This window comes from Notamacropus eugenii, chromosome 4 (assembly GCF_028372415.1).
Source record: "Notamacropus eugenii isolate mMacEug1 chromosome 4, mMacEug1.pri_v2, whole genome shotgun sequence".
NCBI classification, from domain to species: domain Eukaryota; kingdom Metazoa; phylum Chordata; class Mammalia; order Diprotodontia; family Macropodidae; genus Notamacropus; species Notamacropus eugenii.
Window position 1 is genome coordinate 39,205,818 of NC_092875.1, and position 17,157 is coordinate 39,222,974.

The 17,157-nt window shown below is 43.6% G+C and overlaps 1 protein-coding gene and 1 long non-coding RNA gene across 10 annotated transcripts in view; one reads left to right on the top strand and one right to left on the bottom strand.

Annotated features, from left to right (window-relative positions):
* CCDC92 (coiled-coil domain containing 92) overlaps positions 1-17,157 on the bottom strand; it is a 44,763-nt gene that overhangs the window by 3,946 nt on the left and 23,660 nt on the right. For 3 of the 5 annotated variants that reach the window (XM_072600688.1, XM_072600687.1, XM_072600686.1), the window contains exons 2-3: positions 2,677-2,823; positions 1,700-1,741 (exon numbers count right to left, since the gene is read on the bottom strand). In XM_072600688.1, coding sequence (XP_072456789.1) covers positions 1,700-1,741; positions 2,677-2,806 — 172 coding nt within the window. In that variant the 5' untranslated portion in view covers positions 2,807-2,823. Of the gene's footprint in view, positions 1-1,699; positions 1,742-2,676; positions 2,824-2,947; positions 3,469-8,987; positions 9,090-17,157 lie in introns of those variants that run through there. The other 2 variants (XM_072600685.1, XM_072600684.1) reach the window with 2 other exon arrangements.
* LOC140499365 (uncharacterized) overlaps positions 3,667-17,157 on the top strand; it is a 34,621-nt gene continuing 21,130 nt past the window's right edge. For 4 of the 5 annotated variants that reach the window (XR_011965414.1, XR_011965413.1, XR_011965417.1 and 1 more), the window contains exons 1-2: positions 3,667-3,881; positions 5,665-5,727. This is a non-coding gene — a long non-coding RNA (uncharacterized lncRNA). The remainder of the gene's footprint in view (positions 3,882-5,664; positions 5,728-17,157) is intronic. The other variant, XR_011965415.1, reaches the window with a different exon arrangement.

Here is a 17,157-nt window from a genome sequence, read left to right on the forward strand (position 1 = left end):
TGCCAGGCAGGCACCTTCCACGGCACCTGAGGCTGCCGAATCACATCTCTGGAACCACTGCCACTCTTAGAAATGCTGCTTGCTTTGCCTTTTCCTATTTGCTCCTTGAAAATTCAGCCTTGGTTTCAAGTACTGTTTGCTATCTTCAGAGTTTTGGGGGTGCTGCTGGTGGAAGGGGCAGGGGTAATTCATGCTGTAGAAAGTTGATCTCTGGGGCTGGTCATTGGCACCGACTCATGTCTGTTCTGTCTAGTGGTCGACCCTCGAAAAATAATTCAGAAAATTCGGCCAAAAACAAACTAGGGATGCAGCTCCTTGAACAAAGTTGGCCCCTCGTACCCTGCAGGCCCTCTCTAACCTAAACTGGTTCTTCCTATTGGTCCTGGAGGCTGTGACAAGTTGTACACATATTAGCCACATAGTATTCTTCAAAGAATCGTTGGAAGGCCACAGACCCCTGCCACCTATCCCCCTTCCCGACTTGTCCCAAAGAACCAATCCCAGGAAGAGTGTGCTAGTTATGTGACTTATGGCTTTCCCCCAGAGAAAAGCCACTGCAAAGGGGTGACTTCTTGTAGCTCATTTTTAAAGCCTGACCACATAGGACTCAGCTCTCTGCTCTTTGAGGTTCTTGGGACACAGCCTCAGTAGGGGGGCTCAGTGTGACAATGAGGAATGTGGGAGCAGGACCTGAGGAGCTTCCTCTGGTTATGTGCCTGTAATCAGACCTCTCTCAAGATTAATTCATGTCTTTTTTTTAAACCATGCCTGGGGAACAAAAGGCTTGGGAGGCTGCAATGTGATTACTCTAAGTGGAAAAATGAGTACTTGGTGATGCACTGAAAATGAATGGAAACGAGCCGTGTTTTAGAAGAAATCAGATCGGCTCATAAATGATGTCACTCTGAGAGGCTGAAAAAAAAATTGATCTTGAACGCATTCTCTAGTGGGTTTGTTCTTTTTTTTTTTTTTTTGCATCAAATCACCAAGCCTTAGAGGATGGTCTGTTTGAAACAATTGGTTCTGGCTCCTGGAGGCCCCTAATCCATCTGATCACGAGGCCTGTGAGCCAGGACCTCCAGGGTCTCCTGCACCATGTGGCAGCTTTTCCAGGTTTGGCCAGTGGGGATGAGCACCATTAAATCATCAAGAACCCAAGGACCCACCTAGAGATGGATGAACAGGGATTTTAGGGAAAGCCTGACCCACTGGCATAGGTGTAGTATAGATGTCCTGTTCCTGAGCTGGGCAGCTGAAGTGGTAGGGTCCTACGCGGTGTCCCTGCTAACAAATATATCTGGTGCTTCTCCTGGTGGTGTCACTTGAGCCCTCATGAAATGAATACAACAAAGACCTAAGCAGTGGGATTTCCCCAGAGACGGTGAGTGCAGCATGGGAGAGAAAGCAGTGGGCACATCGTGTTCACAGGACCTCAGTTCAAAGCCCAACTCTGCTATTTCCTGTGTGGCTTTGGACAAGTCAGTTACCCCTGGTGCCTCAGTTTCCTCCTCTGTAAAATGAGGGGGGCTGGAGTAGTTGATTGCTTAGATGCCTACCTGATCTAAATCCTGAGTCTGGAAGGGAGGCAGTGAAGTTTGGCTACAGGAGTCAAGTATGAATATAAACTAGGAGAGAAGGACATTAGACCAACAGGTGTCGCTGTTACACTAGGAAAACCACCATCATTCAGGGCTCTTACCTGCCTGCTCAGAACTTTTCAGTGTCAGCTCATAAGTTAAATCTAAAAAAAAGAAAAAAAAAGGCTGCATGTTAATTCTGGATCGTCATGGGAAGTTGTAATTACTGTCTATTTCAGGAGCGATGACTCAGGAAATATTCTTGTGAGCCAGCTCTTCTCAGAAAGTCCCTGACTCTATAATAGACCGAGGCAGCCTGGTGATGCAAAGGATGGAGTGCTGGGCCTGGAGCCAGGAAAACCTGAGTTCAAATGTGGCCTCAGACATTTACTAGTGATGTGTGACCCTGGACAAGTCACTTAACCCTGTTGGCCTCAGTTTCCTGAGCTGCAAAATGAGTTGGAGAAGGAAATGGCAAACTACTCCAGTGTCTTTGCCAAAAACAAACAAACAAATGAGGTCATGAAAGAGTCAGACACAACCCAAACAACAACAACGTGGCTGATCCAGGTGGGAGGGAGCTTAAAATTTGGGAGATTTGAAAAAAAACCTCTCTACCACTCCAAACAGAATAGAATCCCAAACTCATTTTTCATCTCTTTAAATGTACTGGATGTGCAGAGAACTGACTTCTATACCTTGCCCTGTTTATGATTTAATTATGGGATTGAAGTTGGATACCAGAGTGGGTCACAGTTATGATACAGTCTTACCCCACACTGATGGCAACCCATAATATTAACTGGTAGGAGGCAGCAAAAAGGATTAGTAAGGCCACACCCCCTCTTATCTGGTGGCCCCAAATAAGCGCTTGATGAATGCTTTTTCCTTAGTATATAGCCAACTGAGCTAGAGCTGCTAAAGTCAAGCACAGCTTTTGCTCTATCAGGTGCCATGTGAGCAGGCCGTGGGACTTGGTGGTAAGGCCCTGGACACATCCCTCTCTCCTTTTCCCTAGCCCTGGGAGCCTCCATTTGCCAGTATGGTCTTAGATGGCTCCCTGCGGGGCACAGACCCTGGAATGCCTGGGCTAAGCTACCTGTGCAGTGTTGCTGCAGGCGTCTTATCTCAGCATGTAGGCCCTTCAGGGTGTTGGCGTGTTCCCGCTGAAGGAACAACAGGTTCTTCTGGGCGCTGTGCAACTGGTTCTCCAGGTTTGAGGCTGCCATGCTGACATTCAGATGACCTGCAAGTGAACATCCACCATGGTCAGAGGCGAGGATAGAAAGCTCTATCAATGAGGTCCCCTGGCTAGATGTGGGGCAGGGAGAAAGTAACAGGGAAGGCCTTGACATTGAAGGGAGAATTACCTGGAAACATGGATTCTGTGCACACAGCTAGGACAGTGAGAATCATCAAATGTAAAGGAACCCAGGAGCTCAGGCAGGAGTCCCTCCTTCTCAGGGCCAACAAAGTCAAGTTCTAGAACTGTGTATTTTGGTAAAATGGAGACACACAACCTCCCTCCTAGAGAACTGCTGGAAGAATGAGGTAAATGGCTGCGAAAGAGACCTGGTATAAATGGTCTTAATGTACCTGTAAAGTGACTATCAATAGCTTTCCTTGCAAACTTGCCTTAGATAATGATTTCTAAGTTGACAAGCCTAACCCAAGGTATTTTGGACCTGTTCCCCCTCTGAAAGAAAATGAGAGGACTCAGCCAGTGTCAGATGGCTCTTGAGGTGCTAAAGCCCTGCTGGAGGCTGCAGGAGCCCCCAAGGGTCTGCCAGTGAGACCTAAAGGACACATCTCTGATGCAGCTCCAGCTCCGCATCCAGCCTGGGGGAGGAAGTGAACAAATCAGCTCAAGGCCATCACATCTGGGCCTGTTGCTATGGAACAGATGTCAGAGCCCCCCAAACAGGGCGGGAGGCTTTCTGATTGTTGGATATGCGTTGCCATGGGAACAGCAACATTCAGGCTTAAGGAAGTGAGAGTTAAGAATCAGAGTGAATATTTTGTTCCCATCTCAGAAAGGTAATGCCTTGATCACTCAAATAGCTTCAGCCAGCAGTCAGTTGAAGCCTCCTCTCCCAATCAGCCCATGGGGGGAACATGCCTCTGATGGGAGAAGGATGGAACCATGCACCACCTGAAGTCCCAAGTACTGTATGGGTATGATGCTGCATTGTGGGTTTTCCAGTAAACAGACCTGGGATGCTGCCTCCCAGCTAGGGGAGAATTCACTGTTCCTTGGAGTGAAGGTTACGTTAACCAGAGGAGCTGATGGGTCAAGGCTAATTTGTAAGTGAGCAGCTCACTGAAGTCATGGGGCATGGGCTTCCTTGGCAGCTGCCAAAATTTCTGGTCTAAAGATCTAGGTTTAGGCAGATAAGAGCTTTATTTCATCATTCCACTTCCTAAGTGCTCACTAATTGACTGACAAAGGACCAAGTGAGATAAGAGACCCTTACCCAAGTACTGGGGCCTTTTGTTAGTAGAGCTTTTACAGCTTAAAAATGGATGCTATTTATTAACAAATACTGAAATCTTCCAGCTGAGTAGAATGGGCAACTAGATTTAAGCTTAATGAGTTTACCAAAGCCTTTATTGGTTTAAGAAAAATGATGTCAGAACCGCATTTTCCAGCACAATTGAATCACCATTTTCCTAGCCTTGCTTCTTAGAGTCACTCACAATAGACATCAGAAACTAGTTCCTGCAGATGGACCAGGGTCTAAAATCTAACTTCAGCTTGGCTCCTTAGGCCCAGAATGGACAAAAACAAATCGTTGCCAAGAGGCTGACTGTAAGAATGGATACAATGGATCAAGGTTAACAACAAAGTTCAAGGTCACACGCCAACTGAAGCTTCTTTGTTTAGCATTAATAGAGCACTTCTGAAAGGGATGGTTAAAAACATGTTTACCACCAAAGCCAAGGCCTTGATAAAATGAGGCTCTGGATACTGTATCCACAGCTACATGTTGCCAGCCCTTTCCAAGCAGCCTTCAGTTCCTGAGTAACAAGGACAACTTGCCTTAGGCTTGGGGTTGATTTTAAGGGGGAGTCACCTGGGGTCACATAGGTCATCCATGTGCCCCATTCTTGCAATGGCACAAAATGCCTATGCCTTCTCATCTGATGAGATTTCTGTCTTTAGTCTCCCTCAGATCCTCCAGATATACCATAGCCAGTGTGCCGGAGGCTTTCTTTTAGATCTTAGCATTTTACAGGCACGGGGCTGTCCATCTGTTGTCTGGCCCTCTGTTCTGATCAGCCCTTCTCTTTTTCTGGTCACTTCTCTTAGGCAGAGCTGTAGACCATTTCTGCCTTTCATGGTCTCTCTATGGCTTCTTGGGCAGCCTGGCATTATGATATTCCATGAGTTTCTTCCCTGTTAAAATGGGGCCAGACCACAGGGCCTCTGAAGTGTCTTAGCTCCAAATCTATGATCCTATTATCAGCATTCCTGGTGGTAATTTTAACACTGTGAATTCACACCAATAAAACCACATGTCTAGACAGAAAAAAACCCCACATGGAACATTTTAGGAACATATTGATACATTAAATCAGGCATATCTGAACTTGAAAGCAAAACCTTCCTTCTGTAAGTTGTCAGTGAGGTGAACTGAAACACACGCACAAAGGTACCTCATGAGGTATGTATCTTGGCCCTTCCAGGACATGAAATGAAATCTAATTTAGATTGGAAATAGATATAGTGCATTTGTTTCCACCCTGACTGTCCAGAAAGGGCTCCTGTGTTCCATTATAGTCATTCTTGGGAAACACAGGAATGAACACACTACCCTTGAAGCTGTTTAGCTAGACCCAATCTAGATCAAGAGGAACCAAGAAACTAAGGAAAGTGTGATTACAGAATGTGACCTTGCAAGTTGGGTACAATGAGAAGCTGGGGGCGCCATAGTACACAGAGCGCTGGGTCTGGAGTCAGGAAAACCTCAGTTCTAGTCCAGTCTCAGATACTTTCTAGCTGTGGGACCCTGGCAAGTCACTTAACCTCTGTCTGCTTTAGTTTCTTCATCCGTAAGATGGAATCATGAGAGCACCTTTCTTCCAGGGTGGTTGTGAGGATCAGACGAGATAACGGTTGCACAGTGCTCAGCACAGGCCCTGGCACATGGTAAGTGCTCATATAAATGTCAGTGATTATTGTAATAACATTCGTTTTGTGTCATCGCTGCTATCCAGAGATTGAGAGGCAAGTCTTCCTTATAGTTGTTCAGCTGCCTGATCTATAAAGAATTGTCTCCATCCCTCTCTTTCATGATGCCGCCTTTACATTTTAAGGTGTAAGAGCATGCATTCTACTGCACAGCGTCTTCTAGCAGGGCAGCCTGTGTACAGGTGCACAAGGAACAAGTCACAGTCACCTCAGAAAAGGAAACCATTCACCTGCCCCAACACTGGTCATCCAGAGAGAGGAGCGGAAGTGAGTGGATGCAGGTTTGGCCTTGGAGTCACATCTTGCTTCTGACACGTTAGTTGTGTAACCTTGGGCACAACTCAGTGTCAGATAACTCTGGGATGATGAGCTGCAGATGAGATAGTCATCTATAGTAGTAGAGGGAATTTCCATGCTGGGAGCATTTCTTCTGATACTGATGAAAACCCAGAAAGCCTAAAAGAAAGACCCACCAATTCCACTTAGAATGCTTTCTTCATTTGACCTCCAGGAATCGCAGTATTACTGACTTCCAGAGTAGGTGAGGCAGCTACAACTGAATGTGGAAAAACACTCTCCATTTGGATTCTTCTGGAGGGACGATAAAGGCACTAATTTAGGTATCTGACCAGATTGGGCATCGGGCAGTGCACTATAAGCACCCTATATCTAACTGGAGGGCCAAGGAGGAAGAGGAACAGCTGTGCAGGCACCAGAGCAGCGTGTTTAGGTGTTTGTGACATCTTCACAATAAGGGCCATGAAACAGCCTTTCTGGTCCATCCCTCAGAATGTGGTGGGTCAACAACATTCTGTGCAAGCTGGGTCTCAGCTGTGTGTCAGGCTCACACGGTGTAATGTGGCCCTGAGCTGGGGCTGCTGAGATGGTGACACAGTACATAAAAGCAGAAAACTTGGCTCTTGTCATAACTAGGTTTTTGTGAATTCTTCACCCCCCCCCCCCCCCCAAGAACAAACCAGTTTGTCTACAGCTCAAAGCCAACACATCACTCTGCAGACCTAGCTCTGGAGGCCTTTGTGGGCTCAGGGAGGGGTTATGCCCTCGGGTGGAGGCCAGCAGGGTCTTTTCTTCCTGAGTTTCCAGCTTGTTCCCTGGCTCCTTCCTCCACCGTCCAGCACAGCATGGCTTTGTGCAGCAGATGGCAGCCGATCTGTTCTGACCCAGGCCAGTCCTGCAGCTAGGGCAGCCCCAGCTCCTTGGGGGGCCTGAAACCTCTGTTCAGTCTCTGGGTTTCTGCTGTGAGTATCCCCCTTGTAGGAAGACAGAGCACTAGTAGGCTGAGCCTTGCTTGCAGACTGAACAAATTCTCTAATGGAAAGAGCATCAGAGGGAATGACAGTGTGTCCCAAGCTCTTCCCTTCCTCTCTGGCCTGCTGATAGTACAGGCCAAGCATACATGAGACCTCCATATAAAGTCATACCATGTTTTGCTCTCTGTCCTTTATGGACAATTCTTTTTCATCTTCATATCTTAGACCAGAAGGTCTCAAACTCTTTGGTCTCAGGACCTCTTTACCCTCTTAAAAATTACTGAGGACCCACCCCAAAAGAGCCTTTGTTTATTTGTGGTATCTGTTGATATTTATCATATGAAAAATGACAACATCTTATTATGGAAATAGTTTTGACTTTACAGAGTCTCATGAGAACTTCCTCTGCAGATTGTAAGGGCCATGAGGGAACCACGTTGTATCTTTGGAGTTCTTTGTCCAGTACTTAGCAGAGGGTCAGGCAAATTCTTGATGACTTGTACCACCCGGTACCAAAAAGCACCCTCCAGTCCAAGCTACTGGGGCAAAAACTCACTATGTGACAAGAACTGCTGAGAAAACTTCTGAACATCTGGCAGAAACTAGGCACAGACCAAACACTCACACCATATACCAAGATAAACTCAAAATGGGGACCTGATTTAGACATAAAGGATGATAGAAGAACATGGGAGAAATTACCTGTCAGGTCTACAGATGGAGAAGAGCTCATGAACAAAGGAGAGATAAAGAGATAAAATACATACTTTTGATTATATTAAATTAAAAAGGATTTGCATAAACAAAATGAATGCTACTAAACAGAAGAGAAGTAGAAAACTAGGGGAAAATTCTCTAAAGAAAGGTCTCATTTCTAAGATATATAGGGAATGAAGTTAAATTTATAAGAATAAGAGTCATTCTCCAATTAATAAATAAAGGATATGAATAAACAGTTTTCAGAGGAAGAAATCCAAACCATCAATAACCACAGGAAAAAATGCTCTAAATCATTAGTAATTGCAGAAATGTAAATGAAAACAACTCTGAGGTACTACCTCCCTCCCATCAAATTGGCAAAGTTGATGAGAAAGGAAAATGACAGCTGCTGGAGGTGATGTGGGAAAATGGTTATACTGTTGGTGGAGTTATGAACTAATCCAACCATTCTGGAAAGCAATTTAGAGCTGTACACAAAAAACCTATAAAACTGTGCATCCCCTTTGACCCAGTAATACCACTACTAGGTCTGTATCCCCAAGTGATCAAAGATAAAGGAAAAGGACTCATATGCACAAAAATATTTACAGCAGCTCAATCTGTAGTGGCCAAAAATTAGAAACGGAGAGAATGGCCATCAATGGGGAATGGCTGAACAAGTTTTAGGATATGAATGCGATGGAATGTTACTGTGCCTTCACAAATGATGAAGGAGATAGTTTCAGAAAAACCTGAGAAGACCTGCAGGAACTAATGCAAAATGAAGTGAACAGAACCACGAGAACAATCTACACAGGAACAGTCATAGTATAATGACAATCAATTGTGAAAGACTTCGTAACTGACCAATACAATGATTCACCACAACAATTCCAAAAGACTCATTATGAAAAATGCTATCTACCTCCAGAGAGAGAGAAAAAACTGACAATACAGAATGAAGCATAGCTCCCTCCCTCCCTCCCTCCCTCCCTCCCTTCCTTCCTTCCTTCCTTCCTTCCTTCCTTCCTTCCTTCCTTCCTTCCTTCCTTCCTTTCAACATGGTCAATGCAGAAATATGTTTTAACTAACTTCATATGTGCAATAGGTGTTCTATTTCTTGGGGTTCTCAATGTATGGAAAAAGGGGTGGAGGGAAAGAGAGGATTCAAAACTGAAAATAAAATTGAATAAAAACCGAAAAACACTGTCCAGTCAACAGGACCTCATGACTTCTCTTAATCTTTACCTTTCCCACCTCGCTCCCCTACTAAGTAGTTCATTATCCTGAGGCCAACGCTAAAAGGACTTCTCCAGTGGTCACTGCCCCAGCAATCACCACATGAAGATAACTCTGAAAGAACAAATACAGACCACAGAAAATTAAAAATTTTAAAAGGGTTTTAGGACATAATAAAAATAAACATTTTGCATTTTAAAAACTGATTGAAAGAACTGTCCTTAGCTGAATTTTCTTCCTTAATCCTTATTAAGGATTAAGAGACAAATCAGTTGTCTATTGATACAGATATGGTTCCTTTTAATGTAGGCTTGAACTAAGTGACCTCTGAGGTCTCATCACCAAACTCTGAGCTAGAGGGTTTCTCAGAGACCATGGAAGGCTACAGCAACCCCTTCTCCTTTGGGACAGCTTTAATTTGTCATCAAGTCTAAATCTGCTTCTTTGTTGCCTGTCACCCACTGCCTCCATGTAAGCAGAGTTTGGTTAGATAGGAGGCTTTTGTGACATCATCCTATGTACATCATCATGAAGGGGCAGCTTCTGAAGCTTCTTTCCATGGCCCTAGTATAAAACCAGGCTCCTCAGAGCACCAAGCTCAAAAGCCTCCATCACAGTTGGGACATAACTTGAAATACTTCCTGGTGACACAATGCCTTCCAATCCAAGGATCTCTCAGGGCCAAATGAGCAAGGATTGAATTAAACTCTGTGATGCTGGTGATGGGGTCAGCTGGTCCTTACTCTCCCTAGAGACCAGGGGTTGTGGGGACATGACATGTCCAAAGTCATAGTGAAAATTGGGGGAGGAACAGGAACAAAATCCAGGGCTCACTTGGCCCAATTCATCACTCATATTCTCTTTACTATGAGGCCCAAATAATGATATAAGAACTTGTATCTTGGGAACATCTTTTCTCTGAAAAGTTCAAAGAGCTGACTGTCACCTTTGTTGTTGGTCTCCCCAATATTTTTCTAAAAGAGAGTGGAGCAAGGTTCCAGGGAATATGGAACATACATTTTAATGAGAAGCTTTAGAACTGCTTAGTTTATGGTTTCTGACTTCTGGTCTTCAGGTTTGTTTAACTAATCAAAGAAATTATGATTTGAGCCTTGGAGGGGCAAGGTGAGGAGGCCACACCATTCTGTTCTACAGTGTAAGATAAATTATAAAACTAGAAATGATTCTATTAACTGAGTCCCAGTTCTTCATACAGCATATTGAAGTTCACAAAGCACAAAGCCCTTTGACGTAGTTACTACAGGTATTGTTATCTCTGATTTATGATAAGGAAATAGATGCTCTGAGAGTTAAAAGGCTTGTTCACTGGCACACAGCTGTAAGGGTTGGGGGCAGGATCTGAGTCCTGGTCTCTTCCTTGTGCAGTGTTGTTTAGCATTCTTTCCTATTAACCAGGCTGCCTCTCACTAGATCTCAGTAAGGGGACTAGAATGGGGAGGAGGCCCTCCTTGCTTTAGGCCCAGAATTCCTCCAAAGCAGCAGGAAGAAGAGAACCTCTCAGGGCTGACAGATTTTCCTGATCATAGCACCTGCTTACTGGCTGGCTCGGGCACAGCTATTGATGCAACTATTCTGGTCTTTGCAAAAATGCTTACAGAGCTCAAACTCATTTCTCAAGAGCTGTCTGGGAAGCTGAGTCAGCTGCAAGATGATTCCTGGGGAAAAGATCGTCATTTCGGCTCATCTCTCAGCTCAGCCCTGAGCTGCTTTTGGAAACGGTTCTGATAGGAGAATCTGGAAATCAGACAACTCTTGAGTAGGAGAAGCTGCTGTCAGACTAGCGCCAAAGCCTCACTGTATCACATCTTCCCTTGCTCTAGGATTGAGCATTTTTGGTCTAGCTTTCCATGTCCACCATATGCTGGTGCCACTTAACCTCGTTTTGTCCTTTAGTAACATCTCAGTTTGTGTGTATTCGTCCTTCATTGCCAAAGAAGACCATGCCATCAGAGAAATAATGACATGACTTTCACTTGACTTTGTTTTGAGTGAGGGAGGGCTGTGCAGGTCACCACCCTCACTTCTCCTCCCAAGTTATCTGGATCCAGTGACCAGATATTTATCAGGATGAGGCAATTGGAGTTAAGTGACTTGCCCAAGGTCACACAGCTAGTGAGTGTCAAGTGTCTGAGGTGAGATTTGAACTCAGGTCCTCCTGACACCTGCACTGGTGCTCTATCCACTGCACCACCTAGCTGCCCCAACATCTCAGTTAAGTGAAACCCAAATGATCAGAATCCTCAGTCAACCCTCTCCAAGGATCTGTTGCAAATGTACTTTCTCCATAAGCCTTGAGAGACAGGATGGTGCCCTAGGAAGATGCTAGAGTTGGAGTCAGAGGGTTGGGGTTAGACTTAGCTCTGCCCCTTAATAACTACATGGCTTTGGGGAGGTGACAATTGCTCCAGGCCTCAGTTTCCTTACCTGGATCTAAATCTATGACTCTGTGTTGCTGCTGCTGCTGAGTTGTTTCAGTCCTGTCCAGCTCTTCATGACCCCATTTGGAATTTTCTTGGCACAGATACTGGAGTGGTTTGGCATTTTACAGATGAGGAAACTGAGGCAAACAAGGCTAAATGACTTGCCCAGGTAGATTATTCTTCCTGACTCCAGGCTCAGTGTTCTATACACTATGGTGCCCCCACCTGCCCATTTAGTACTTTACTGGCTCATATTTCCTAGTTATTTCATGCAATAGTTTCCTCTTCCAACTAAATCGCAACACCCTTAAGGCAGAAACCACCATGCCCTCTGCTTCTCCTCTATGCCACACAACACAATACTGGGCATGTGGCGGATATTAAAATTTAGTTGAATGAAACACTGTTGATTGAGTGTTGCGTACAGGGAAGCTTAGAGAATGCATAGAATGGATGCTGTAGAGATAACTGATATCTCCAGTTCCAGTGATGACTTTTCACCAAATCTTTTCCCAAATTGCCCACAAATAGCAAAATGGATGTATCTGAGTTTTACATCTGTTTTCTCTGTTTCCGCTACTCTCCTCAGAAGACTTTAATAAGAAGTGAGGAAGATCAGACGTAAATAAGTTGCAACATTTTTCTATCAATGACCTATCTTCAAGAAAGGGTAAAAAAAAAACCTCCCAAATATCTGGGAACTTACAGCATGAGACAGTATTTAAATAGGCCAGAATTTATTCATTAAATAGAAATCTAAAATATCTGGTTTATGACTAATTCACAGCTACCATGTGAAAAGGTAAGGTTGCTTTTTAGATTCTAAAATTATTTCCTTCCGTCTGTGGCAGGCTTTGTGTTGAGCTAAAGGCTAGACCTACTTTTCATTGTCTGATAATAAAACTTCTCATTTCCAAATGTTTAAGATCCTTTTAACCAAGGACATCACCTTTATTCTGAGAAGCACTGGTGTTCAGTCATTTTGTCATGTCTGACTCTCTGTGACTCCATTTGGGTTTTCTGGGCAGAAATACTGGAGTGGTTTGTCATTTCCTTCTCCAGCTCATTTTACAGATGAAGAAACTAAGGCAAACAGGGTGACTTGCCCTGGGTCACACAGGTAGTAAGTGTCTGATGCCAGATTTGAACTTGGGAAGGTGAGTGTTCCTGATGACAGGTTTGACACTCAACTGCCTTGAGCAGCTTCTAGGAAGCATAGTCCTGGAATATGTTGAGCCTTTGTTTCTGACCTGTCATACTTTAATGGAATTTGTACTATTCCATTGGAGTTATTTCAAACTCAAATTCAGCAGACATTTGCTAGCTCTATTCAAAAAGCCTTCCAACATTCACCAATAAGAAATGCTTTTTTGGGGCCAAACTGTTGAACCTATAGGATTGTATGAGGCAGCCAAGAGATACAGAGGAAAAGAGAGAGGGTCCAAGATGGAGCCATGGGGAATGAGTACATTGACAGGAGAGAGGAAGAGGAGGAGCCAGAAAGTGGATGTCAGAGAGCTAAGAGCACCCAGAAGGATGGCATAGTTATTAGTGTCAAAGCTGGCATGAACATCATGAAGGATTAAGATGGATAGAGGTCCTGAGGTACCTAGGTTGCTGCTGACTGTGGAGACAGCAATTTCAGCAGAGTGCATAGTGGTGAGAGGAGGGGGAGAGAATGTCATCAAAGTTCCTGGTAGAAGGCTATCAAAACAAGTCTCCATGAGAATTCAGAGTACATTCAATAGGAATGAGAAGAAGGTGAGCAGAAGGTGGTCAGAAAGAAGGATTTCAGAGTTCAGGATTCTGGAGGCGGTTTGGTTTATGGTTGATGGAGGATTATGGATTTAGGGGTGCTGAGGTCTCTAGTGTGATCACTGGATGCTTGAAGTGGAGTCAGAGGTAATTCCTACATTATGTAGGTAGAGTTGGTAGATCCACCCAATTAATGAAACCAGAAATAACTAGGCTACATTTTGGCAAAGCCAAATACAATATGGACTTGTTCTAGAATGGTAAGGCAGGTTCTTGGGAACCTCAGAGTTGGGAAGACAGATAGATGAAAGGCACTACTTTGTCCTGCTGAAGGTTAGCAAAAACTGCTATTTTTATTACTGCCATAATACTACAATTCATCCAAAATCTCTGGTTGTGAATATGAAACCAAATGATGGCCCCCAACTCTCTGGGCTCAAGGTCTCTCAGAGGTATCTTTAAATTACACCCTTAGGTTTGTTAGCATTCTTTTAGGGAAGAAATGTAAAGTTAAATAAAATTATTTTCTCATTCTCCTTTTGTTAGTAATAATAAATAATACAGCTAATATTTGTATATATATTTTTCACTCATTTGTTTTTGATATTTAATATTTTCTTTTTTCCCCAATTACACATTAAATTTTTAAAAAATATTTTTAACATTTGTGTGTTTTTAAAGTTTTGAGTTCTAAATTCTGTCCTTCCCCTGTCTCTTCTTCCCCTTCCTGAGACAGTAAGCAATCAGATATAGGTTTTACACATGCAATCATTTATAAAACTTCCACATTAGTTATTTTGTGTAAGAAGACTAGAATAAAAGAAAGTGAAAAATAACATGCATCAGTCTCTATTCAAAGAATATCAGTTCTTTCTCTCTCTGGAGAATATAGTAGTATGTAATAGTATGTTTCATCATTCATTATTCCTAAATTTGCAAAATACTTCGCAATTTATCTCATTTAATCCTCACAACCTCCTTTTGAGGTAGGCACTATTATTACCCCCATTTTACAGATGAAGAAACTGAGGCTGAGCAAGGTGAAATGACTTGGCCTTGACTTAGTAGTGCTAAATGAAGGGAGGACTTAGAACAAATCTCCTCAGATGGTGTCTGAGGGAGGTTAACACCTACCTTTTACTTTGAAAGCATCTTTAACACTTGAGAAAGAGTTAAAAAAAGACCAGAGGCGAATTAGGTCACCAATTCTCCAAGATCTGAAGAGTTGGCATCACCTCTACATGTCATTAACACAGGAGACCCAAATTGGGAGGGTTTTCATTGAATAATTTCTTCATTCCTAGATCTAAGTGTATAAAAGACCTTTTTTTAGAAAAATAATTTTTCAACCCTGATCTTTTGAACTCAGTCACCCTGATACAACTCTAGCAAATTGTAGATTTAGTTAAGAAGCTCAATTGCCATGCGTAAGTTGAGTCTGTGATAACCTAATTGAATGGGGTTGACCGAAAGTGGGACCTCTAGAACATTCCCAATGTCTTTGTGGCAAGTCCAACTCCCAATGGGACTGTGCTTGATTTATTTGGGTCAATTTTTCTTTTGAGGACTAAAGGCAGTTATTTTAAGATCCAAAGTTGAAATTTAAAAAAGACAAGAAAAGAGATGAACCGTCTTGGTTTTAACTGTTGGAGGAAGGAGGCTGAGAAATAAAGACCTTGTTGACTTTTCTCATCTGTATCCACAACAGCAGGGTTACCTATCCAGCTTTTATCTTGGTATTCTGTGCTTTCAGAGCATTGAATGTCTTTGTGCTATGAGGATTTTTTTTCTTACTACCACCCTCAGAGAGGGCCACATTGTTACTCCTGTTTTACATATGAGGAAACTGAGGAACTGAGAGTAAGGGCCTGCCAACGAAGTTGGACAGGGAGTTTCTTGAAGAATTTGCTGTGTTTGTTTTTGGGAAAAGTATGTGTGGCTGAGAGAGGCAAGATAAGTCTATTTTCTTACTGGGCAAAGATTCTTTAGTATCAAACACCAATTTAACCGTAATAGCAATGCTTATCATCTCTGTGTGTGTATTTGGGCCCAGACCTGATACTGCACTGTGTAAGAAATTCTCTATAATAGTTCCCAATTTAGTCTTTGCCTGGGGAAGTGCCTACTGCTGGACACTGTGCTAAGCACTGGGAGTCCCAAGATGGGGGAAGGGAATAAGCGTTTCTATGGTAGGTACTATGTGCCAGGCACTGAGCTAAGTGCCTTTTTTAAAACAAATATTATCTCATTTGAGAAATATTCCTATCCTCACAACAACTCTGAGAGGTAGATGCTGACATGAGCCCCATTTTACAGCTGAGGAAACAAAGGCCAGGAGAGGTTAAGTGACTTGCCCAGGATCTCATAGCTGGCAAGTGTCTGAGACTCAATTTGAACTCAGAACTTCCTGACTCCAGGCCCAGGCTTTTTCCACCGTGCCACCGGCTGCCACAGAAAAGCAAGAGACAGTCCCTGCTCTCAGAGTCTTCAGTTTAATGGAGGAGACAACATGGAAACAACCACCCACAAACAAGATGCATACAGGATAAATAGGATATAATCACCAAGGAAAGGCATTAGCATTGAGGGAAAGGCTTTCTACTATAAGATGTTGGAAGCCAGGGAAGCTAAAAGGAGGAGATGAGGAGGGAAAGCCTTCCAGGTATGGAAAAGAATGAGTAAAGATGCCTGGAGTTAGGGGGTGCAGTTATCTTGGAATAGCAGAGCCCAGTGTCACTAGATCACAGAGTGGGGGATGGGGAGTAGAAGGTGCAAGAAGGACAGAAAGGAAGGGTGGGATGGGAGGTTGTAAAGGGCTGTGGGAACCCAGCAGAGGATTTTCTATCTGGTCCTTGACAAGCTGGGGAGTGTCTGGAGTCGATCCCTTTGGCAGTTCTGTAGGAGATGGATTAAAGAAAGGCAATTAGAGGTCTATTGCACCAGCTGAGGCTAGAAATGCTAAGGGCCTGCATGGTGAGATGACTGTGTGAGCAGAGAAGGGGATGGATGCAAGAGATGCTGAGAAGGTAGAAAAGACAAGACTTGGCAACTAAGTGGATATGTGGGATGAAGGAGAGGAGAGTGTGGAGTTTAGGAGAATGAATGTCTGAAAAGATGGTTCTGCCATTGAGAGAAATAGGTAAGTACAGAAGAGGGGCTGGTTCCTGAGAAAAGATAATGATTTCTCTTTTGAGAATGCTGACAAATGCATGTGAGACATGGACAGGAAGCATAATGGACACAGCACTAGTCTTGGGATCAGAAAGAAGTGGGCTCAAATTCTGCCTCAGACACTTACTATGTGTCCCCATCAAGTCCTTCCAATGCTTGGGGTCTCAGTCTCCTTGTTTGTATTATGACAGGTTTAGATTTAAGGGTCTCTAAAGACCCATCCAGTTTTAAATTTATGACCCAGTTTAAAATGTCCAAAAGGCAATTGGTGATGTGGGACCAGGACACAGAAGAAAGAGTGGGGCTGGGTACACGTCACACACACACACACACACACACACACACACACACATACACACACTCTGGGTACAATCTATAGAGATGATAATTGAACCCATAGAAGATAAAAGAAATCAAAGAGGGAGGGAAAAGAGAGAAAGGAAGTGGGCTGAGGATAGAGTCATAGTTAAGCGTATATGTATAAAGCTATATTTGTTTGTTATCTCTCTCATTAAAATGAGAACTTGCTCCTTGAGGAAGCTAAGTGGTGAGAGGCAGCTAGGTGGCTCAGTGGATATGTCACTGGGCCTGGAGTCAGGAAGACCTGAGTTCAAATCCAGCCTCAGATAGTTAACTAGCTGGGTGACCCTGGGCAAATCACTTAATCTCCATTTGCTTCAGTTTTCTTAGTTGTAAAATGGGGCTGATAATAATAACACCTACTTTGCTTACCAAGATGCCTAACACATAGGAAATGCTTGTTGATTGACAAAAAGATGTGTGATATCTAGGTGGTACAGTAGAAAGAGTAC